Source organism: Penicillium soppii (genome assembly GCF_028829465.1).
Source record: "Penicillium soppii strain IBT 18220 chromosome Unknown utg000004l, whole genome shotgun sequence".
Taxonomy (NCBI): Eukaryota; Fungi; Ascomycota; class Eurotiomycetes; order Eurotiales; family Aspergillaceae; genus Penicillium; species Penicillium soppii.
The window spans coordinates 5,169,909-5,185,429 of NW_026643234.1; the positions used below are offsets into that span (position 1 = coordinate 5,169,909).

Genomic DNA, 15,521 nt, shown 5'->3' on the forward strand with positions numbered 1-15,521 from the left:
CAGGGCGCTCATGCATTATGGCACCGAGCAATAGAAACGAACTATACTGCCGTTATTGGGCCCCGTTTGTACTTGATAGGATGTCAGATTCTTCTACAGCGCATGTTAAACCGACAGCAGAAAACAGTTGACCCGGTCATGGATAAATTACTCAAACAAGGCATGAGTGCCGTAAAAAGTTTACAACCTACTCTGGACTATTTTGCTGAATATTACTGCTGGCCATTCTATGTTCTCGGAACCCACCTTGTGGAGCCGTCGGAGCGCGAGTGTCTTTTGGCTCAAATTTTGGCCTTTTGGACAGCCACCAACAATGGAACCATGAAACGACTATTAGAGATACTCCGTTTGTTTTGGCAGTCATTCTCAGCTTTCGAAATCGCCCTTTAGCGGCGCCCAACCAAAGTACTCGATGTTCCGAAAAACCGCGGCGAAAATCGAAGGTTTTTTTTTTCTCTTTATTTAAAACTGACGCACGCCAATTTCTCATGATCGTTGAATGATATTTTTTGATTTGTGTCGATCCGTAGTAGCAAGACCATTTCCCTCATTCGAAAGTCCCGAAATCGGCGTTCGGTGCTCGGCATTGTTTCCGAGTAACTATCGCATATTCTCCGTCGCGTTTTTACAATTTGTAAGCAAGGGGATTATTAATGCAAATATATATAGCATGGGAATCCATATTCCACCTCGTCGATCAAGAAAGTGCCAATTCTCTAATCTTTTGTTTTAGAAAAACGAAACGCGATAACGATGGGGTCTATCTCGTTCAGTTCTCCGTCCATGAACAAGGCCGAGGGGATACCCTATTTTACTCCCGCAAACAATGCCGGAGCAGCCGCCAATCCAGAATCCCCCGATACCCCGACACTCTTCCGTCCGTTGCAAATTCGAAACGTGACGCTCAAGAATCGTGTGATTGTGGCACCTATGTGCATGTATTCGGCGGAGTCAGATCCCACCTCTCCTGCCGTAGGTGCTTTTACAGATTATCACATTGCACACCTCGGTCACCTGGCCACCAAAGGCGTCGGTCTAGTCATCACTGAAGCCGTGGCAGTTCAGCCAAACGGTCGAATTTCGCCCAATGATGCTGGTCTTTGGCAAGAAGGAACTGAATCGGAGCAATTCAAAGGACTTCGCCGTGTGGTGAATTTCGCACACAGCCAAGGTGCTAAGATCGCCATTCAACTAGCCCACGCAGGTCGGAAAGCGAGCACTGTATCTCCTTGGCTTGCATCTCAGCGGAACAAGCGCAGCGTCAAAGCCGACGAGAGTGTTGGTGGTTGGCCATCCAACGTCGTTGGCCCTTCCGGTGGGGAGGAACACATCTGGGCCTCTGACGATCAATTCTGGGCCCCACGGGAGCTTACAACTGACGAAGTCGAAGAAATTGTTCGGGCCTTTGCGCGAAGCGCAGAGCTCTCCGTTAAAGCAGGAGTAGATGTGATTGAAATTCATGGTGCCCATGGATACCTAATTCATCAATTCCTGAGTCCCGTTACCAATCAACGCACCGACAAATATGGTGGCAACTTTGAGAATCGAATCCGTATCGTTTCTGAAGTGGCTGCTGCGATTCGTGATGTGATTCCCACTGGAATGCCGTTGCTCCTTCGGATCAGTGCCACGGAGTGGCTCGAAAAACAAAATGTCGCAGCACAAACTGGAAGCTGGGACTTGGACTCTTCAATTGAACTGGCCAAAAGGCTTCCTGATTTGGGTATCGACTTTTTGGATGTGAGTTCAGGCGGAAATCACAAGGATCAACGTATCGAACCCCATACAAACTATCAAATCGACCTTGCTGGCCAAATCCGATCTAAGATCCATGCTGACGGTCAAAAAACGCTTGTTGGTGCTGTCGGATTTATCACTGAGGCAGAATCCGCTCGTGATATTGTCCAAGGCGCAGAGGAGGCACATGCGAACGAAGCTATGTTGTCTGGCCAAGAGCCGAAGGCTGATGCCGTGCTAATGGCTCGGCAGTTCCTCCGTGAACCAGAATGGGTGCTCAATGCCGCTAAGAAACTGGGCGTCAAGATATCGGTGCCCTTTCAATTTGCTAGAGGGTTGCTTTGAAATATAGACACACTAAATATTATAGAAAATTGACTTTTCAAAACAAAGATGGACTTCTCTTCCGAAACCTAACGAAGGGGGATTGTTCTCGACGATCATTCCCCTCATTGAAGAATCAATCTCCACCACACATTCATTCATGTTTCGGCATTATGCCCTAAAACATTCCCGCGTCCGGAGGGCTTAGGATTGCTGAATCAAGGGCGAGTAGTTTATCTTTACTTAGCCACACGCTCACGCGCTATCCACTATTCAGCCAGTAATTCCTCAACGTGCAACGCCAAGCACCGGGCCAAGACTCGGGAGCCGATGTTACAGTGCATTTGGAGCTAACTATGGATAATCAACACAGTTTACCTGAGGGGATGAAATAGGGCCAAGAAGATATACCTGAGATATAAAAAACATCATCCGGGACTGCTTGTTTTTTGGACTCAGAATATCATATGACCTACCTAGGTAGCATTTTTTTCGAAAGGCGTCTGTTATCTTACACGTTCTGATCTGACTGACAAGCCCAGTCGGTCGTTTCTCCCCCTTTCTTCTTTTTTACCATTTGGTTTCTTTTAGAACTGCCAGGATGGGCATTTCTCATGTGGCATGGGTTTTAGCCGTCTGCCAGCCCCTTCTAGCCGGGGCGCTGCCTGTCCCTTCACCACCTGGAATTCCCTCCGCATCTACCGCCATAAGTGAGCTGGCGGGGTTAACTGTTGCTGCACAGGGATCGCAGGATGGATATAGCCGCGCGCTGTTTCCACACTGGATCACTCAAAGTGGGTGAGTAAATTTTACTAAAAAAGCTCTGAGACGGCTCCCATAACTAAGAATCTTGTGGGTAGTACTTGCAACACACGGGAAGTGATCCTCGCCCGGGATGGAACGAATGTGGTGCAAAGCTCCAGTTGTGCAGCTACTAGTGGATCATGGTATTCTCCATATGATGGGGCCACATGGACAGCTGCAAGTGATGTCGATATCGATCACCTGGTTCCATTATCCAATGCTTGGAAGGTGAGCTATATTCTTTACAAACTGTGGAAAATTTGCCTTTTTTAATGCATGTTTATCTTCACAGTCGGGTGCAGCCAGCTGGACCACGGATGCTCGTCGTGCCTTCGCCAACGATTTAACTAATCCTCAGCTACTCGCTGTCACTGATAGCGTGAATTCCGCGAAGGGAGACAAAGGCCCAGAAGATTGGAAGCCCCCGTTGAGTATGTTTCAATACTGGATAATATTGATTCGGTCTTTGCTCACACTGTCACAGCTTCTTACTACTGCACTTATGCCAAAATGTGGGTGAAAGTCAAATCAGTCTATAAACTTACAGTGACTTCAACCGAAAAGGCCGCTCTTGTTCAGATGCTGGACACTTGTTGAACTTCTTGACATGAATGAAGAAATATAACTAGTCACATATTATACTGATAAATGTCTAAATCGCATGGAAAATATTATTAAGCTTATCCCAGTCATAAACCAGATTTGTTTGGTAGGATGCCGCACAGCAAGATAGATCAGGAGGTGGACTGGATAATGATATTCAAGATTGTTACCAGATGGTTTATCATTGGATTAGAGGGTTCTTCAATTATAGCAGTGGTCCGATTGAGTTACAAGGTCATATGGTATCTATATAATCTGTGATAATTTATATGGAGTCTAATTATTGCAGTACAAGAATGCTAGAATTTGATGATTTGAAGTGCATTATGAAGACACTTCAAAGGTTGGATGAAAATGCTTGCACAGGAATGATCGATTGATACAAAATTTATACGTAATTCATGAATAAGCACATTAAAAGTGTTACCAAATCTTCCAGGCAGAATGTATTTCAGGATAGATGCAGCTCATTAGATTTGCTGTCTAAAGGAAACCCCTCAACGAGAACATATATTTGAGTCGTTTTCAAAACCAGCAGTTTCATTGCCTGGCGGCCAATTCAGATCAAGGGTTGGTTCACATCGGACACATCTCATTGCATTTCTTTCGATGTTTTCGACCTAATTTGTCAATACAATTTGAATCGGCCGAGTTGCTGATCAAACCAAAGCTTAAATTGAAAGCATCTAGTTCCAGTTGTGAGACTTGCGCTAGACATTAGCATTGTTGATGGCCAATTTTTCCATGTATAGAATATGTTATATATCAAATTAACAAAATGATATTGGATGTTAAAGTTGTACCTAGGTATGTACTTTTTCCTGGGGTTAAGACGACTTCAATAATTTGACCATCTTGTCGTACAGTAACGGGCGTACTTAAAGCTGGAAAGCAAAATTTCATGTAGATTAGATACCCCCTTTCAATACATTGTGTCACCTTCAAGCCTTGTGGAGTAAATGTGCAATGATTATGTTCATATAGGCCCAAGCACGGGGCGTGGAGGTCTCAATTCCCTCTATTTTAGCGGCATCATCCCATAGTCGGAGCGACACCATCTCATCTCGAAGGGGATCCTGCTGGAATACCTCGAGATCTACACCTTGGAAGGGCCCTCCTTGAAATGCTAGCGACTTTTGCGAAGCAGATGAGAGGGATTCGTAATAATCACGATTGATCGCCGTAAGGTACCTAAGAAATCAGTCTCGGCCTACTACGGACAGAATTGGTGACATACCGCTTGGCTGCAACATGACTATCCACTAAGCGACAGACAACCTCGCTGAACCCAAGAGATTCGAGGTAGGATGCCCCGATAGCCTCGTGACCAACACGGCCGACATTCTCCGTACTTTGGCGAAGTGTCATACGTGCCTCTTTGGTGGACTCGAGAGGAATGATTTGACCAATATCGTGCAACAAAGCGGCAATTACCAGCTCATCACGAGCGCCTAGATGAGTGTGAGCTGTGAGAATATGTTAGATAAACAATACTAACCCGCTTTTTGGGCCTGATGGGCTGCCTGCAAACAGTGCTCTAGCTGGCTGATCGACTCTCCAATGTAGTCACCTTGACCATACTCTTCAAGAGCGCTGATTAAGGCTTTTGCTTTTTCTTGAGCCGAATGTTGGTTCATAGTGTCATGAATGAAAAACGGAAAGTTGAGGGAAGAGATGTAAACTTTGTTCAGGTGGATGGAAGGAGGAAGGGAAGACCTAGAGATGGAAGGAAGGATTTATATATAGAAAGTCACCTCCTTTATATCTTAGGCTCACTGGTGACTTTTCTAACGACGCACATATTTCCGATATCATTTAGTGGGTTCCATGCACAAAGACTTTGATTGTCGGCCATCATGCCGGCGACCCACTCTAACCATCTTGCTTAATTAAAGGAAATGTGTAAGTAAATTTTCTGACTAATATTGCTACAATTACTCAAAATTCTCATCATTGAATCTTCCTTCGATAATGACCATTCAATGCATCTTATACATGGAATAATCAGGAAGCTGGGATAAATTTGGAGTCCACAGTTAACATAGGGGACCCAAAACCATATCGCATGCGGCCTTCTTCATAGGACTCTCCCATTTTCCGCATGTGTGTTGCAGGCCAAAGTTTCTCACGATCAGAGTAGTACTGGTCGTGCAGATTACCTTCAGCTGCACAATTGTAGGTTGCGTAGATGGCGCGCCGGTCCTTCGCGCTGAGATTGGCGCCGCTCCGATGGGCTAGATACGAGCCAAAAACCAAGATATCGCCTTGTTTTCATTAGCACGCACGCGGTGAAGGTTCAAAAACTTTTTTTTTTTTTGATATTTGCATACCTGACTGAAGCTCAGCTGGTGTCCATACATTGCTGTCGACCCAATCTGATGTAATGCATCGATCGTTGCCAAGAGGGATATTCATCCGGTGACTTCCATCAACCACCTCTAGACCTCCATTGGCTGCGTTCATTTCATCGACTGCCGCAAGAATTGTCAAATGCTTAATGTTTTTAACATGGGTATAGGCATTGGCATCGATATGAGGATCGAAACCACCTATCAGATATATTAGCACCCGTGCAATGGCCGCGAACTGTGATATTACTTACCACTACCTGCTAATTTGTAGTTAATCTTTTCTTTGAAAAGAACCATCTCCTCTCCCGCAAGTTGTTGGAGAAGACTTGTTGCACGCTGCCCGCGGAGAAAACTATTAAACCCGGAATGCGAGTTGGCAAAGTTCTCCGTACGACACAACACCCGCTTGCCTTCGGCATTGACCTCTTCATATGGCATCCAAGGTACGCCCGGTGCGCATGGAAGGGAATGAATTTCTCGGGCCCATTGTTGAATCAGCCTCGATTCCTGAGAGGTGAAAAATCCACGAATTAAGAGGTATCCACGGTCATGAAAACTTTGAAGCTGCTCAGCAGACAAAGAATAATGAAAATTTTCCATTTTCAACCAATGATCATGTCGAGTAGAAGCACAAAAGAGAAGTCACCTGTAGGCCTTATGGGGCTCTGCGGCGCAGATTTATAGGTCGGACAGATGCGTTCTGTAAAGAAAACTCGAATTTATCGCCCTTCGCACCGAGATTGACCCTTCAAGTTGATAAACTATAGATCAATGTTCTATGTAAGATGCTCAATGAAGCACATGGGTGAGCGATAAGCTCCGATAGGCTTGGTGATGAAAAAGGCGGATCCACTAAAATAGACTATGTGGGTCAATGAAAGACATTAGCTTTGAATGTGTCAAATAGAACCATGATACTTTGGAAGATAGTGGAACTATGTTATATTGTATATTGAACAATGCATGGTAGAAGGAGCTCAGACCCCTGCTTAAGTGCTACGTACCTAGAGGCATAGTTCAAGAATACGACGTTATTGATCTCGCACTTCCCCCCGAGTTTTGCGTGCGTCAGTATCTCGCTTCTATTGGTCTTCTCTTTATGTATACCATCAATAGAGCTAATCTAAAGTACTTTATATAGACCTTTGTCGATTTCCACCAAGCTCAGCATCTTCCCTCAGTCTTATTTCAATATGGATGCCTCTCCTAGTGACCCCAGTATGAAAATGGAGGACCCCAAGGAACAAGTCTCGCAACCCGGGTGGGATATTGAGCAGCGAGAACCCGAGAAGAAACGCTCAGGTATCCTTAATGTGGTGATCTCAGGACTAGCTTTATTCAGTGATGGATATAACGCTCAAATTAGTGCGTCTGATATGTGTCTTTCAAGTTTGGTCTCTCCCCAGGGCTAACCCATTGCTAGTTGGCTATATGGAACCTTTATTTTCGGTGCTGTGAGTAATCTTTACTTCTGGAAAAACTTGGACAATCTTACTCATAAATCTAGTTACATGGACGGAATGTCTTCTACAATCAAGTCACGCCTGTCAAATTCTTATCTCATTGGCGAGATCTTTGGTATGCTTTTCTTCGGTATTTTGATTGATCGTATCGGTCGTCGGACTGGTGTCATTGCTGCCACAGCATTCCTCATCCTTGGAGTGGCTTTGGCAACCGCCTCTCATGGAAAATCACAACTAGGGTATGTTTCTATAGAGATACAAGGTTTTCTACAAGAACGCATCACTAACACTAGTAAAGGATGTTCTGGATGATGATTATCGCAAGAGGCATTGCTGGATTTGGTGCCGGAGGAGAATATCCAGTCTGCGCGACTAGTGCCACCGAGGCTGCCGACGAGACAGTCGAGCTCCGAAAGCGCCGTGGATTTCTAGTTGCCGTGACCACCGACTTTGCAGTGGACCTGGTGAGTGATATCAATACGTCCACCAGGATCCTGCTAACGGTAAGATAGGGATTTGTTGCTGCTGGTTTGGTTGCTCTCATTGTACTTGCTTGTTATCACCAACATAATTCTGAAGGGGTCTGGCGGGTTACATTTGGGTTGGGTATTGTGGCAAGTCTATTTTTCTTCGATTTATTGCAGCCAAACAAATCTGACACAAAAGACAGTTGCCCCTTTCTATCTGCTTCTTCCGCGTTCAGATGATAAACTCTACTCAATACCAAAAACATGCTATCAAGTCGAAGTATCCATACTGGTTAGTGTTTCGCCGCTACTGGAAACCTATGATTGGGACTTGTAAGTTGACTTGCTTAGCCCCCTAATGCAAATATTTTGGCTAAGAATTCCAAAGCCCTGGCATGGTTTTGCTATGACTTTGTAACATATCCATTTGGCCTATTCTCGTCAACCATAATCGAGCAGCTGAACCCCAACAATACCACTGTTCAGAATATTGGATACGGAGTAAGTAGATATACTACTTATAGTTCGAGCATTAGAGCTGACAGAGGACTTTAAAGACCGTTATCAACTGCTTCTATCTTCCAGGATGCTTACTTGGTGGTATTCTGATGGACCGCATCGGTCGCAAACAGACAATGACCCTAGGATTTATGCTTTGGGCTCTCTGGGGCTTTATTTTTGGGGGGTGCACTCCAGTCTATACAAAGTGTCTTTCCACTCTTTATCGTCATGTATGGGATTTTCCAAGCGCTTGGAGAGATGGGTCCGGGAGTGTCAACTTTCCTCTGTGCTTCAGAGTCGTTTCCAACACCTTTGCGTGGCCACTTTCTTGGGTTTGCAGCCGCTGTTGGGAAAGCTGGCGCATCGATTGGGACAGAGGTCTTCACTCCAATCCAGAACTCTTTCGACTCTACTGCTAAGGGACAGCAGGCAGTCTTCCTGATTGGTGCGGCATTCACAGTTGTAGGCGGGTTGGTTGCATGGTTTCTGATTCCCGATATGTCTAGGGAACTCGAGACAGAAGATGCCAGATTCAAAGCATATTTGGAGGAGAATGGTTACAACGTGAGTTTGTATGGGGAGGCTTTGGTGATCAACCCGCGCCCTTCAAATTGATTGTCGGGGCAAACACATAAAATAATAAACCTAAATAGCCTAGAAAATGTAGCAAATGCCAATGTGATTGGAAAAACCAAAAAGTGGCACATAGATCGACGATTAGCCTTTGAACTGCGACCAAGGTTAAACAGAACAGGTGAAAAAACTATCCAAAAGATACTCTAGGGGATGAGAGACTCTGAAGGTGTACTGGAGCTACATTTCCATGAAGACATAAAGAGATGTGCCATAGTATTGTAGATATCTTGTTGTTAAAAGCTACATGTATTTAGTTGGGTGACGATAAATTTCAAGGATCAACATTTAAACGAAAAGACCTGTGATATTCTTAACTTCTTGTAATCCTTCTGAGCTCGAAGGCAAAGAGTGACACGTTAATGGATTATTTTTATGGCTCGCCACATCGATACTTTGATGCTGAAGAAGAGCGATCGCTGAATACGACGCGTCATTTAATTTGGGGCTAATCTATGAATATTATCTGTAATATTGCACCTGCAATCTGGTAGCTGCAACGTCTCTTTCACGTGGACTCGGTCTATCATTGGAAGATCATCGCAGTGTCGTGAACTGCCTGCATATTTTCTACACAAAGATTGCTGAAATAGCACATGGTGTGATCGTGGGTGTATTAGTATAATTTGCGGCGAGACCTATGCTCAAAAGCTGATGTCTTCTAGAATCAAATACAGATTACATAGGAACTAAGCAGAAAAGTTGTAAGTGATTAGCTATCCGGAGCCCGATTTGTCTGATTGGTGTTGTAGTACATGCTCTATGATGGTCACGCTGAGTTGTACGCTCTACGTGGCCGAAATTCCAAAAGTGAATTTGACAAAAGCAACCACAGGCCGACCGGCCAATTCTCATGGGCAAAGGAGAGATTCAAAGGCCAAGAATAGATGAGAAGAAAAACAGCCATGTGGCATGTGCAAGTGAGCTGGTGAAAATCCGGCGTAAACCCCAGGCATGGCGAAGATCATATGACGTCATTCACAGTAGTTTCTCAACCCCGACATGCGGAGGCGAGAGTGACCCACATAGCTTGGGGGAAATGGTTTTGGCGAACCGTTTTACCTATAGGGACCGATTTAGCCGGGGATTATTGAAAATGATGTAGGATTACGCATATGATGGAGGTGATATTAAAATGAGCTTTTTGTCCACAATAATATCGTATGTACAATGATAGTTGTGATGAAGTGTATTCATACTATCCAATCGTCGACAAATTGTGCGTTAAATTACCGTGAACAGATTGTAGGGAAAATTCGATGGCTACCTGGGTAAATCTTTGCTAGAAACTTAGTGTGTATTGTCTGGGTTTTCAATTTCACTTTACTAGTTTCATTGAGATACTAATGGTTAGTACATGAGATGTTGTAACTATGGTATTCATAACATAACCAGCTCAGGAGACACCCTTTTACGTGCCCCCTGCCGATATCCAAGGAATATCAAAAAATAAGTTGAATTGTAAAAACAAGGTGAATTGACACACAAAAATGATGACTTCTCCACTATTACAAATCTATACACCGAGGGGGTATAAGATAGTCCTGAAGCGCCAAGTGGAGCCATGTTCAGCCAAGCATTTGCCAATGATGCTTCTTTTCGGCACGCCGAACCACTTAACCGCTTGCCGAGTGTGGCAAAGCCCTCGGTGGTCGGGGTACAGCGTATCATGAGTATGGAGAGAAAATTACTCCATAGGATTCAGGGTATTGAGGTCGCGCACCCCACATTGTGTCCCCTCTTCTAAAATACTGCCCTTGATCCGCCCCTTGACTAAGAATTCTAGCCTGATTTTTTCTCTCTCCCACCTTTTTCTTTCCTCCCTCCCATCACACTATGTCATCGGGGAGAGAACGTTCTGATGAACTCCCGGACGTGGAGAAGATCTCAGACTCTCGTGAGAATTCAACATTGCTTTTGTCAGAAGAACAAGCATTAGCGAAAGCACGGAGCAAACCCAACGACGCCCTACCAATTCTCATCACATACGGCCTCAATGACCCTGATAACCCCCGCAACTGGCCTAAATGGCGCAAGTGGTATATCACAATTGTTGTGAGCATGTTGAATGTTTTTACGTATGTCGTTCACTACCTTTGGGTCAGGCTCGAACTAACAAAAGGAATTCAGAACATGGTGTGCAGGAGGTATCTCGTCGGGAGCAACTGGAATTCAAGATGAGTTCGGCGTCTCAGCTGAGATTACGACATTGGCCTTGTCACTATATGTTCTGGGGTATGCCATCGGTCCTGTCCTTCTCGCCCCGCTGTCAGAATACTTTGGACGCCAACCGGTTTATGTCGTCTCGTGGTTTTGTTTGTTCATTTTTCAACTTCCTCTCGCGTTAGCCCCGAACATTGGTACAATTCTAGTGTGCCGGTTCATTGCTGGCTGTGCCGGAGGTGCGCCGCTCACAAACACCGGTGGTAGCATCAGCGACTTGTGGGAGCGAAACGAAAGTGGAGGCCCCATGGCCATCTACGGACTGAGCAGTACATTTGGTCCACCTATGGCGTTGGTGATAACTGGATATATCGGGTTGAATCTCGGTTGGAGGTGGATTTTCTGGGTTCTCATGGCTATGACTGGTGGTGTTTGGGTTGTGTTGGTCACCACCATCCCCGAGACTCGCCACACGACTGTTCTTCAAAACAAGACCAAGCGCGCTCGCAAGCAAATGAAGAAAGAGAATCTCCAGTCCGCTGAATCTACCACCGATATGCACGCAAGCAGCAGGAAGGGATTGCACGAACTATTTTCCATCACACTCACTCGTCCCTTCCGCTTCCTTTTTTCCGAGCCTATCACATTGTTCTCGGCAATATACAACGGCTTCCTCTACGGTCTGGTTTATCTTTTCAACGAGGCAATCCCTCTTGTCTTCGGTGAACCCAAAGGACACCCATTCAATGGCGGCCAACAGGGACTCGCATTTCTCGGAATGGCAATTGGTCCTCTGATCGCATTCTGTTTCTACCCCCTTCAGGAACGGTACTATCTGCGCCGCGTTGCCGAAAATGGTGGCAAAGGTGTCCCCGAAGCCCGCATGTGGATGGCTCGTGGAGGAGCGATGCTTATTCCGATTAGTTTGTTCTGGTTTGGGTGGACAAGTTACCGATCGGTTCATTGGGTTGTGCCAATAATCGCATCATCTTTCTTCGGCGCTGGTATCTACATTGTGATTCTGAGCATTTTGAATTACGTTGTCGATAGCTATCAGACCTACTCGGCTTCGGCGTTAGCAGGTGTCATTCTTGTGCGCAATGTCGTCGGAGCTGGGTTTCCATTGTTCGCCACCCAAATGTATGAGAAGCTTGACTATGAATGGGCTTCTAGTCTTCTGGGATTCATCTCCATTCTCCTCGTGCCAATCCCTTTTATTTTCTTCTACAAGGGCAAGGCCATTCGCCTACGAAGTCCATGGGCAAGGGAACACTTTGATCAAAATGAGGACACCCCTCACTAAGCAAGCTATGAGTTTCAATTAACCCAACTTCTTGTATTTACCTGTGAAATGCGCCAATTTGTATGTGCAGTGCCCAACGAGCGATATACCTTGAACTTGTTATTCAAGACCCACTAATGGAAACTGGGTTTCAATTTAATTCATAACACGAATTCAGACGCTTGCGCCATGCTATAGAAATTCTCTGCTTTAATGATGCAGTATACATCGTTTAATAGTTGGAATGAGCAGAAAATCCTGAAGCAAGCTACGAGGTTTGATCGGCACTCTAGGATAACTTTGTATTCACTCCAAACGTCATCCTCAAGTCAACGCTTCAACGTTTCAATCAGAGATCTTTGGAAACTCCAGGTCTTGCTGTAGCACACCGCATACACGAGTTTTGTGGCGGGCAATACAGTTTATCAGTCTAGCAACCGCCCTCGGGGAAAAATCATCCTTGCCACCTGGCTTCAAACATTGCTTTTCACTGAACTGTTGGGCGCTGCTATAATAACTAGCACTGGTATCAATAAGGGGATCAATGCCTCCAAAGGAGGCTACAATGAGGCTGGAGTTGGGGTCCTTCTTGGTGCAGTATTTTTTCTTCATATAGGAGGATTTGGAAAATTCTGTGTTGTGATCCTTGCGCTGTCTATAGTTGCTAATGACTGTCCGAGAATTTATTGGGTATCCTTTACATTGATGGTCATGGGGCGATGGATACGGCACGTTTCTCAATTTCTATGGACGATGGTCGCTTCAATAGCCTATATCGCAATCGCAATTCCCGGATATAGCAGCCTTGAGATTTCTCACGGGAACTTCATGCGCTTCATTGGATATCGGCTTGTCAACTATGAGGGAATTGGCGTTAATCGAGCACGTTGTCTTTAGGGGAAATTTCTCTAGTTATCGACCAGAGGACCACGACAACCGAGAAAAGCTTTCACCTGGGATTGCTGCTTTACTTACATTCTGTTGTGGAATTGGCGGCATGGTGAGTGAAATGAGCCAACCAAGATGGGTTGGCCTGATCGCTGAGAACGCGGCATTGACTTCTACTGGCTTCGAGCTGGGTTTGCGTTTGCTGCTGGGTCATACACTATACTTATGATCATTGAACTCAAATTCTTCAAGCGATAAGTCTCGCAATGGGAGAATATGTACAAAATGCACGTCTTGCATGACCTTCGAACATGGAGCTGCAAAGGTAGAGCCAATACCAAGAACGGATTAAAGGTCTGATCAGGCGATCAATCAAAAAAAATGGTAGCGCGGCACTTAATTTATCTCCAATCAAGGTACAATAATCATTGACAGGCCAAAGGCTGAACTTGACTGATTGTCTGATTGCCTGGTGGTCTGATTGCCTGGTCTACACATCCTTTCTGAGAATGGACGTTTACCACGATCAACTATCGTTTCTCATGGCACATCTTTATATCACATTTCGATGGATATAGCAGCGTTTGCTTATCCATGTTGTCACGCCTCCTTCGTTATAGATAGAGAGCTTTTCCCCTCCGAGATCTCAAAATACGATCCTCCATATTCCCTTTCCATCATCATTCCTTCACATCACTATACCACACATAGTGAGACCACTTCGAATTTTATGTCATATGCCAAACACGAGCACCCTAAAGCCGGCGTACTCATTACGAAACCCATTGGTAACTAAGGACTGGGATCTCGAATATTGGTGCCGTGCAAGTGGCGTTGAAGAAAGCGTCATGAGTACAACTGAGTTGGAAGTCCGTACTCCCTGAGTATGTAATGCTGCTTCCATTGTTGCATTTGAGTGCATGTCCAGCTCCGAGAGTGTAATCCATATGTGCCGTTGAACTTTCTAAGTTGGATGTTCCATAGAAAGCAACAATTCGCCCAGCACCGCGATCAGCATACCCACAGTTACTCGCGCCATTTCCGATGTCATGGATGCGATACCCGATGTACTGATCATGACAGGTGAGGCCGTCTTCGAAGGCGATGTCTAGCGTTTCGAGTGGGCCATATCCCCAAGGTTCATAGTTAGGCAAACCAGTATAACACAAATTGACCATAGTACCATTGCAGGTCGCAGGATCAGGATTGCACCATGAGTTTCCGCAAAGACATCCTTTGGCGTTGATGTCGGCTTGGTTGTGGATACAATCCAGGCTGTTGGACCCATTGTACCACTGGAAATTATTGACTGTCCATGTTGGAATCGGACATCCTTCGGGTGGACTGATGGAACGAGGCTGAATTTGCAAAGGAGAGGCAGCTACTGGAAGCGCCAAAAGCGCTGGAAGCAACATAAAGTTTGCCACTTTTGCCATTTTTGCCATTCTGATAGGGGTTTAACCAAAGCTAGAGAACGAAGAAGTGTGATCGAATGTAAGTTGGCGTGAATGATGACTGCTTTATATGTTGATTCTTGACCCATAATGCTCGTTTATGCAAAATTGAAGCATGTAACCTCGCGACTGTTGTGGGGTTTATTTATGCAGGTAAGCTCGCTAAATCCACACGGTTCAACTGATTCCCGTTGATTAAAACCAATTAGACAGCCCTATCTCTAAAAGGTCTTAGACATACCTGAACCCTCTCTATTGTTGACGTGATTAAATTTATCCTAGCGCTATATCGTGTCTCACTACTATTATAATTATAAGCTGAACTACGTAGGTAGGGTGACATCGGACAGTTCGCCGTATAACGTTATTTTATACTGAAAGAAAGAAGGTCCTAAGGTGAGATTTCACAATAATTCAGATAGTTGTCTGAGTTGTGCCTGGCTTAAATTTCAGAAACAGGCACGAGATGCGCCGATTCCGCGAAATCGGCGGGCATGGTCACTGTGGCAATAATGTCCACTTTTAGCCTAAACCTTGTGTTTAATCGGCCCACAATTGATCTTGGAGTCTATTGAGGGTGTTGGTAGTTAACTAATTACACCCCACTCTGTCTAGTTTTGCCTGACCCATTCCCTTTTAGTACACTGCTCTGAAATGTGGTCAAAATTGTGGCGGCATTGGCAAGGTTGGTGTATTTGACGAGTCATCCTCTTAGCGTGGCCAGATGGCAATGCGTTATGTCTCAGAGTGATAATGTTACTTACAGATACTATTTTGGTAAGCGGTCTGGAAACTGTCGATGAAGGTGTCCAATCACGACTCGCAATCCTTGAAATTAGTTTCCGCCAAAC

General features: G+C 45.1%; 8 protein-coding genes across 8 annotated transcripts; 5 read left to right on the forward strand and 3 right to left on the reverse strand.

The window, feature by feature from the left end:
- Window positions 1–753: 753 nt before the first annotated feature.
- Window positions 754–2,082, forward strand: N7529_005392 (NADH:flavin oxidoreductase/NADH oxidase; the record flags this gene model as incomplete). The annotated part of the gene is made up of 1 exon (XM_057240919.1): window positions 754–2,082. One exon carries the CDS (start codon window positions 754–756, stop codon window positions 2,080–2,082), a length of 1,329 nt encoding a protein of 442 aa, XP_057100214.1.
- A 580-nt stretch (window positions 2,083–2,662) lies between these two features.
- N7529_005393 (HNH endonuclease family protein) lies at window positions 2,663–3,462 on the forward strand (the record flags this gene model as incomplete). The annotated part of the gene is made up of 4 exons (XM_057240920.1): window positions 2,663–2,859; window positions 2,922–3,093; window positions 3,158–3,296; window positions 3,350–3,462. The coding sequence occupies 4 exons, from the start codon at window positions 2,663–2,665 to the stop codon at window positions 3,460–3,462; spliced, it is 621 nt and encodes a 206-aa protein (XP_057100215.1).
- A 947-nt stretch (window positions 3,463–4,409) lies between these two features.
- Window positions 4,410–5,105, reverse strand: N7529_005394 (HD domain-containing protein; the record flags this gene model as incomplete). The annotated part of the gene is made up of 3 exons (XM_057240921.1): window positions 4,410–4,659; window positions 4,706–4,919; window positions 4,967–5,105. 3 exons carry the CDS (start codon window positions 5,103–5,105, stop codon window positions 4,410–4,412), a joined length of 603 nt encoding a protein of 200 aa, XP_057100216.1.
- Window positions 5,106–5,472: 367 nt separating this feature from the next.
- N7529_005395 (phytanoyl-CoA dioxygenase family protein) lies at window positions 5,473–6,257 on the reverse strand (the record flags this gene model as incomplete). Its single annotated transcript, XM_057240922.1, has 3 exons — window positions 5,473–5,732; window positions 5,799–6,017; window positions 6,071–6,257. The coding sequence occupies 3 exons, from the start codon at window positions 6,255–6,257 to the stop codon at window positions 5,473–5,475; spliced, it is 666 nt and encodes a 221-aa protein (XP_057100217.1).
- Window positions 6,258–7,012: 755 nt separating this feature from the next.
- Window positions 7,013–8,865, forward strand: N7529_005396 (uncharacterized protein; the record flags this gene model as incomplete). The annotated part of the gene is given in 9 exon segments (XM_057240923.1): window positions 7,013–7,184; window positions 7,243–7,273; window positions 7,327–7,521; window positions 7,581–7,746; window positions 7,795–7,893; window positions 7,953–8,082; window positions 8,138–8,254; window positions 8,274–8,434; window positions 8,446–8,865. 9 exon segments carry the CDS (start codon window positions 7,013–7,015, stop codon window positions 8,863–8,865), a joined length of 1,491 nt encoding a protein of 496 aa, XP_057100218.1.
- A 1,854-nt stretch (window positions 8,866–10,719) lies between these two features.
- N7529_005397 (MFS transporter) lies at window positions 10,720–12,349 on the forward strand (the record flags this gene model as incomplete). The annotated part of the gene is made up of 2 exons (XM_057240924.1): window positions 10,720–10,961; window positions 11,014–12,349. The coding sequence occupies 2 exons, from the start codon at window positions 10,720–10,722 to the stop codon at window positions 12,347–12,349; spliced, it is 1,578 nt and encodes a 525-aa protein (XP_057100219.1).
- Window positions 12,350–12,397: 48 nt separating this feature from the next.
- Window positions 12,398–13,445, forward strand: N7529_005398 (uncharacterized protein; the record flags this gene model as incomplete). The annotated part of the gene is given in 3 exon segments (XM_057240925.1): window positions 12,398–12,409; window positions 12,713–13,201; window positions 13,212–13,445. The coding sequence occupies 3 exon segments, from the start codon at window positions 12,398–12,400 to the stop codon at window positions 13,443–13,445; spliced, it is 735 nt and encodes a 244-aa protein (XP_057100220.1).
- Window positions 13,446–13,989: 544 nt separating this feature from the next.
- On the reverse strand, window positions 13,990–14,652 carry N7529_005399 (uncharacterized protein; the record flags this gene model as incomplete). Its single annotated transcript, XM_057240926.1, has 1 exon — window positions 13,990–14,652. The coding sequence occupies one exon, from the start codon at window positions 14,650–14,652 to the stop codon at window positions 13,990–13,992; it is 663 nt and encodes a 220-aa protein (XP_057100221.1).
- Window positions 14,653–15,521: the final 869 nt, after the last annotated feature.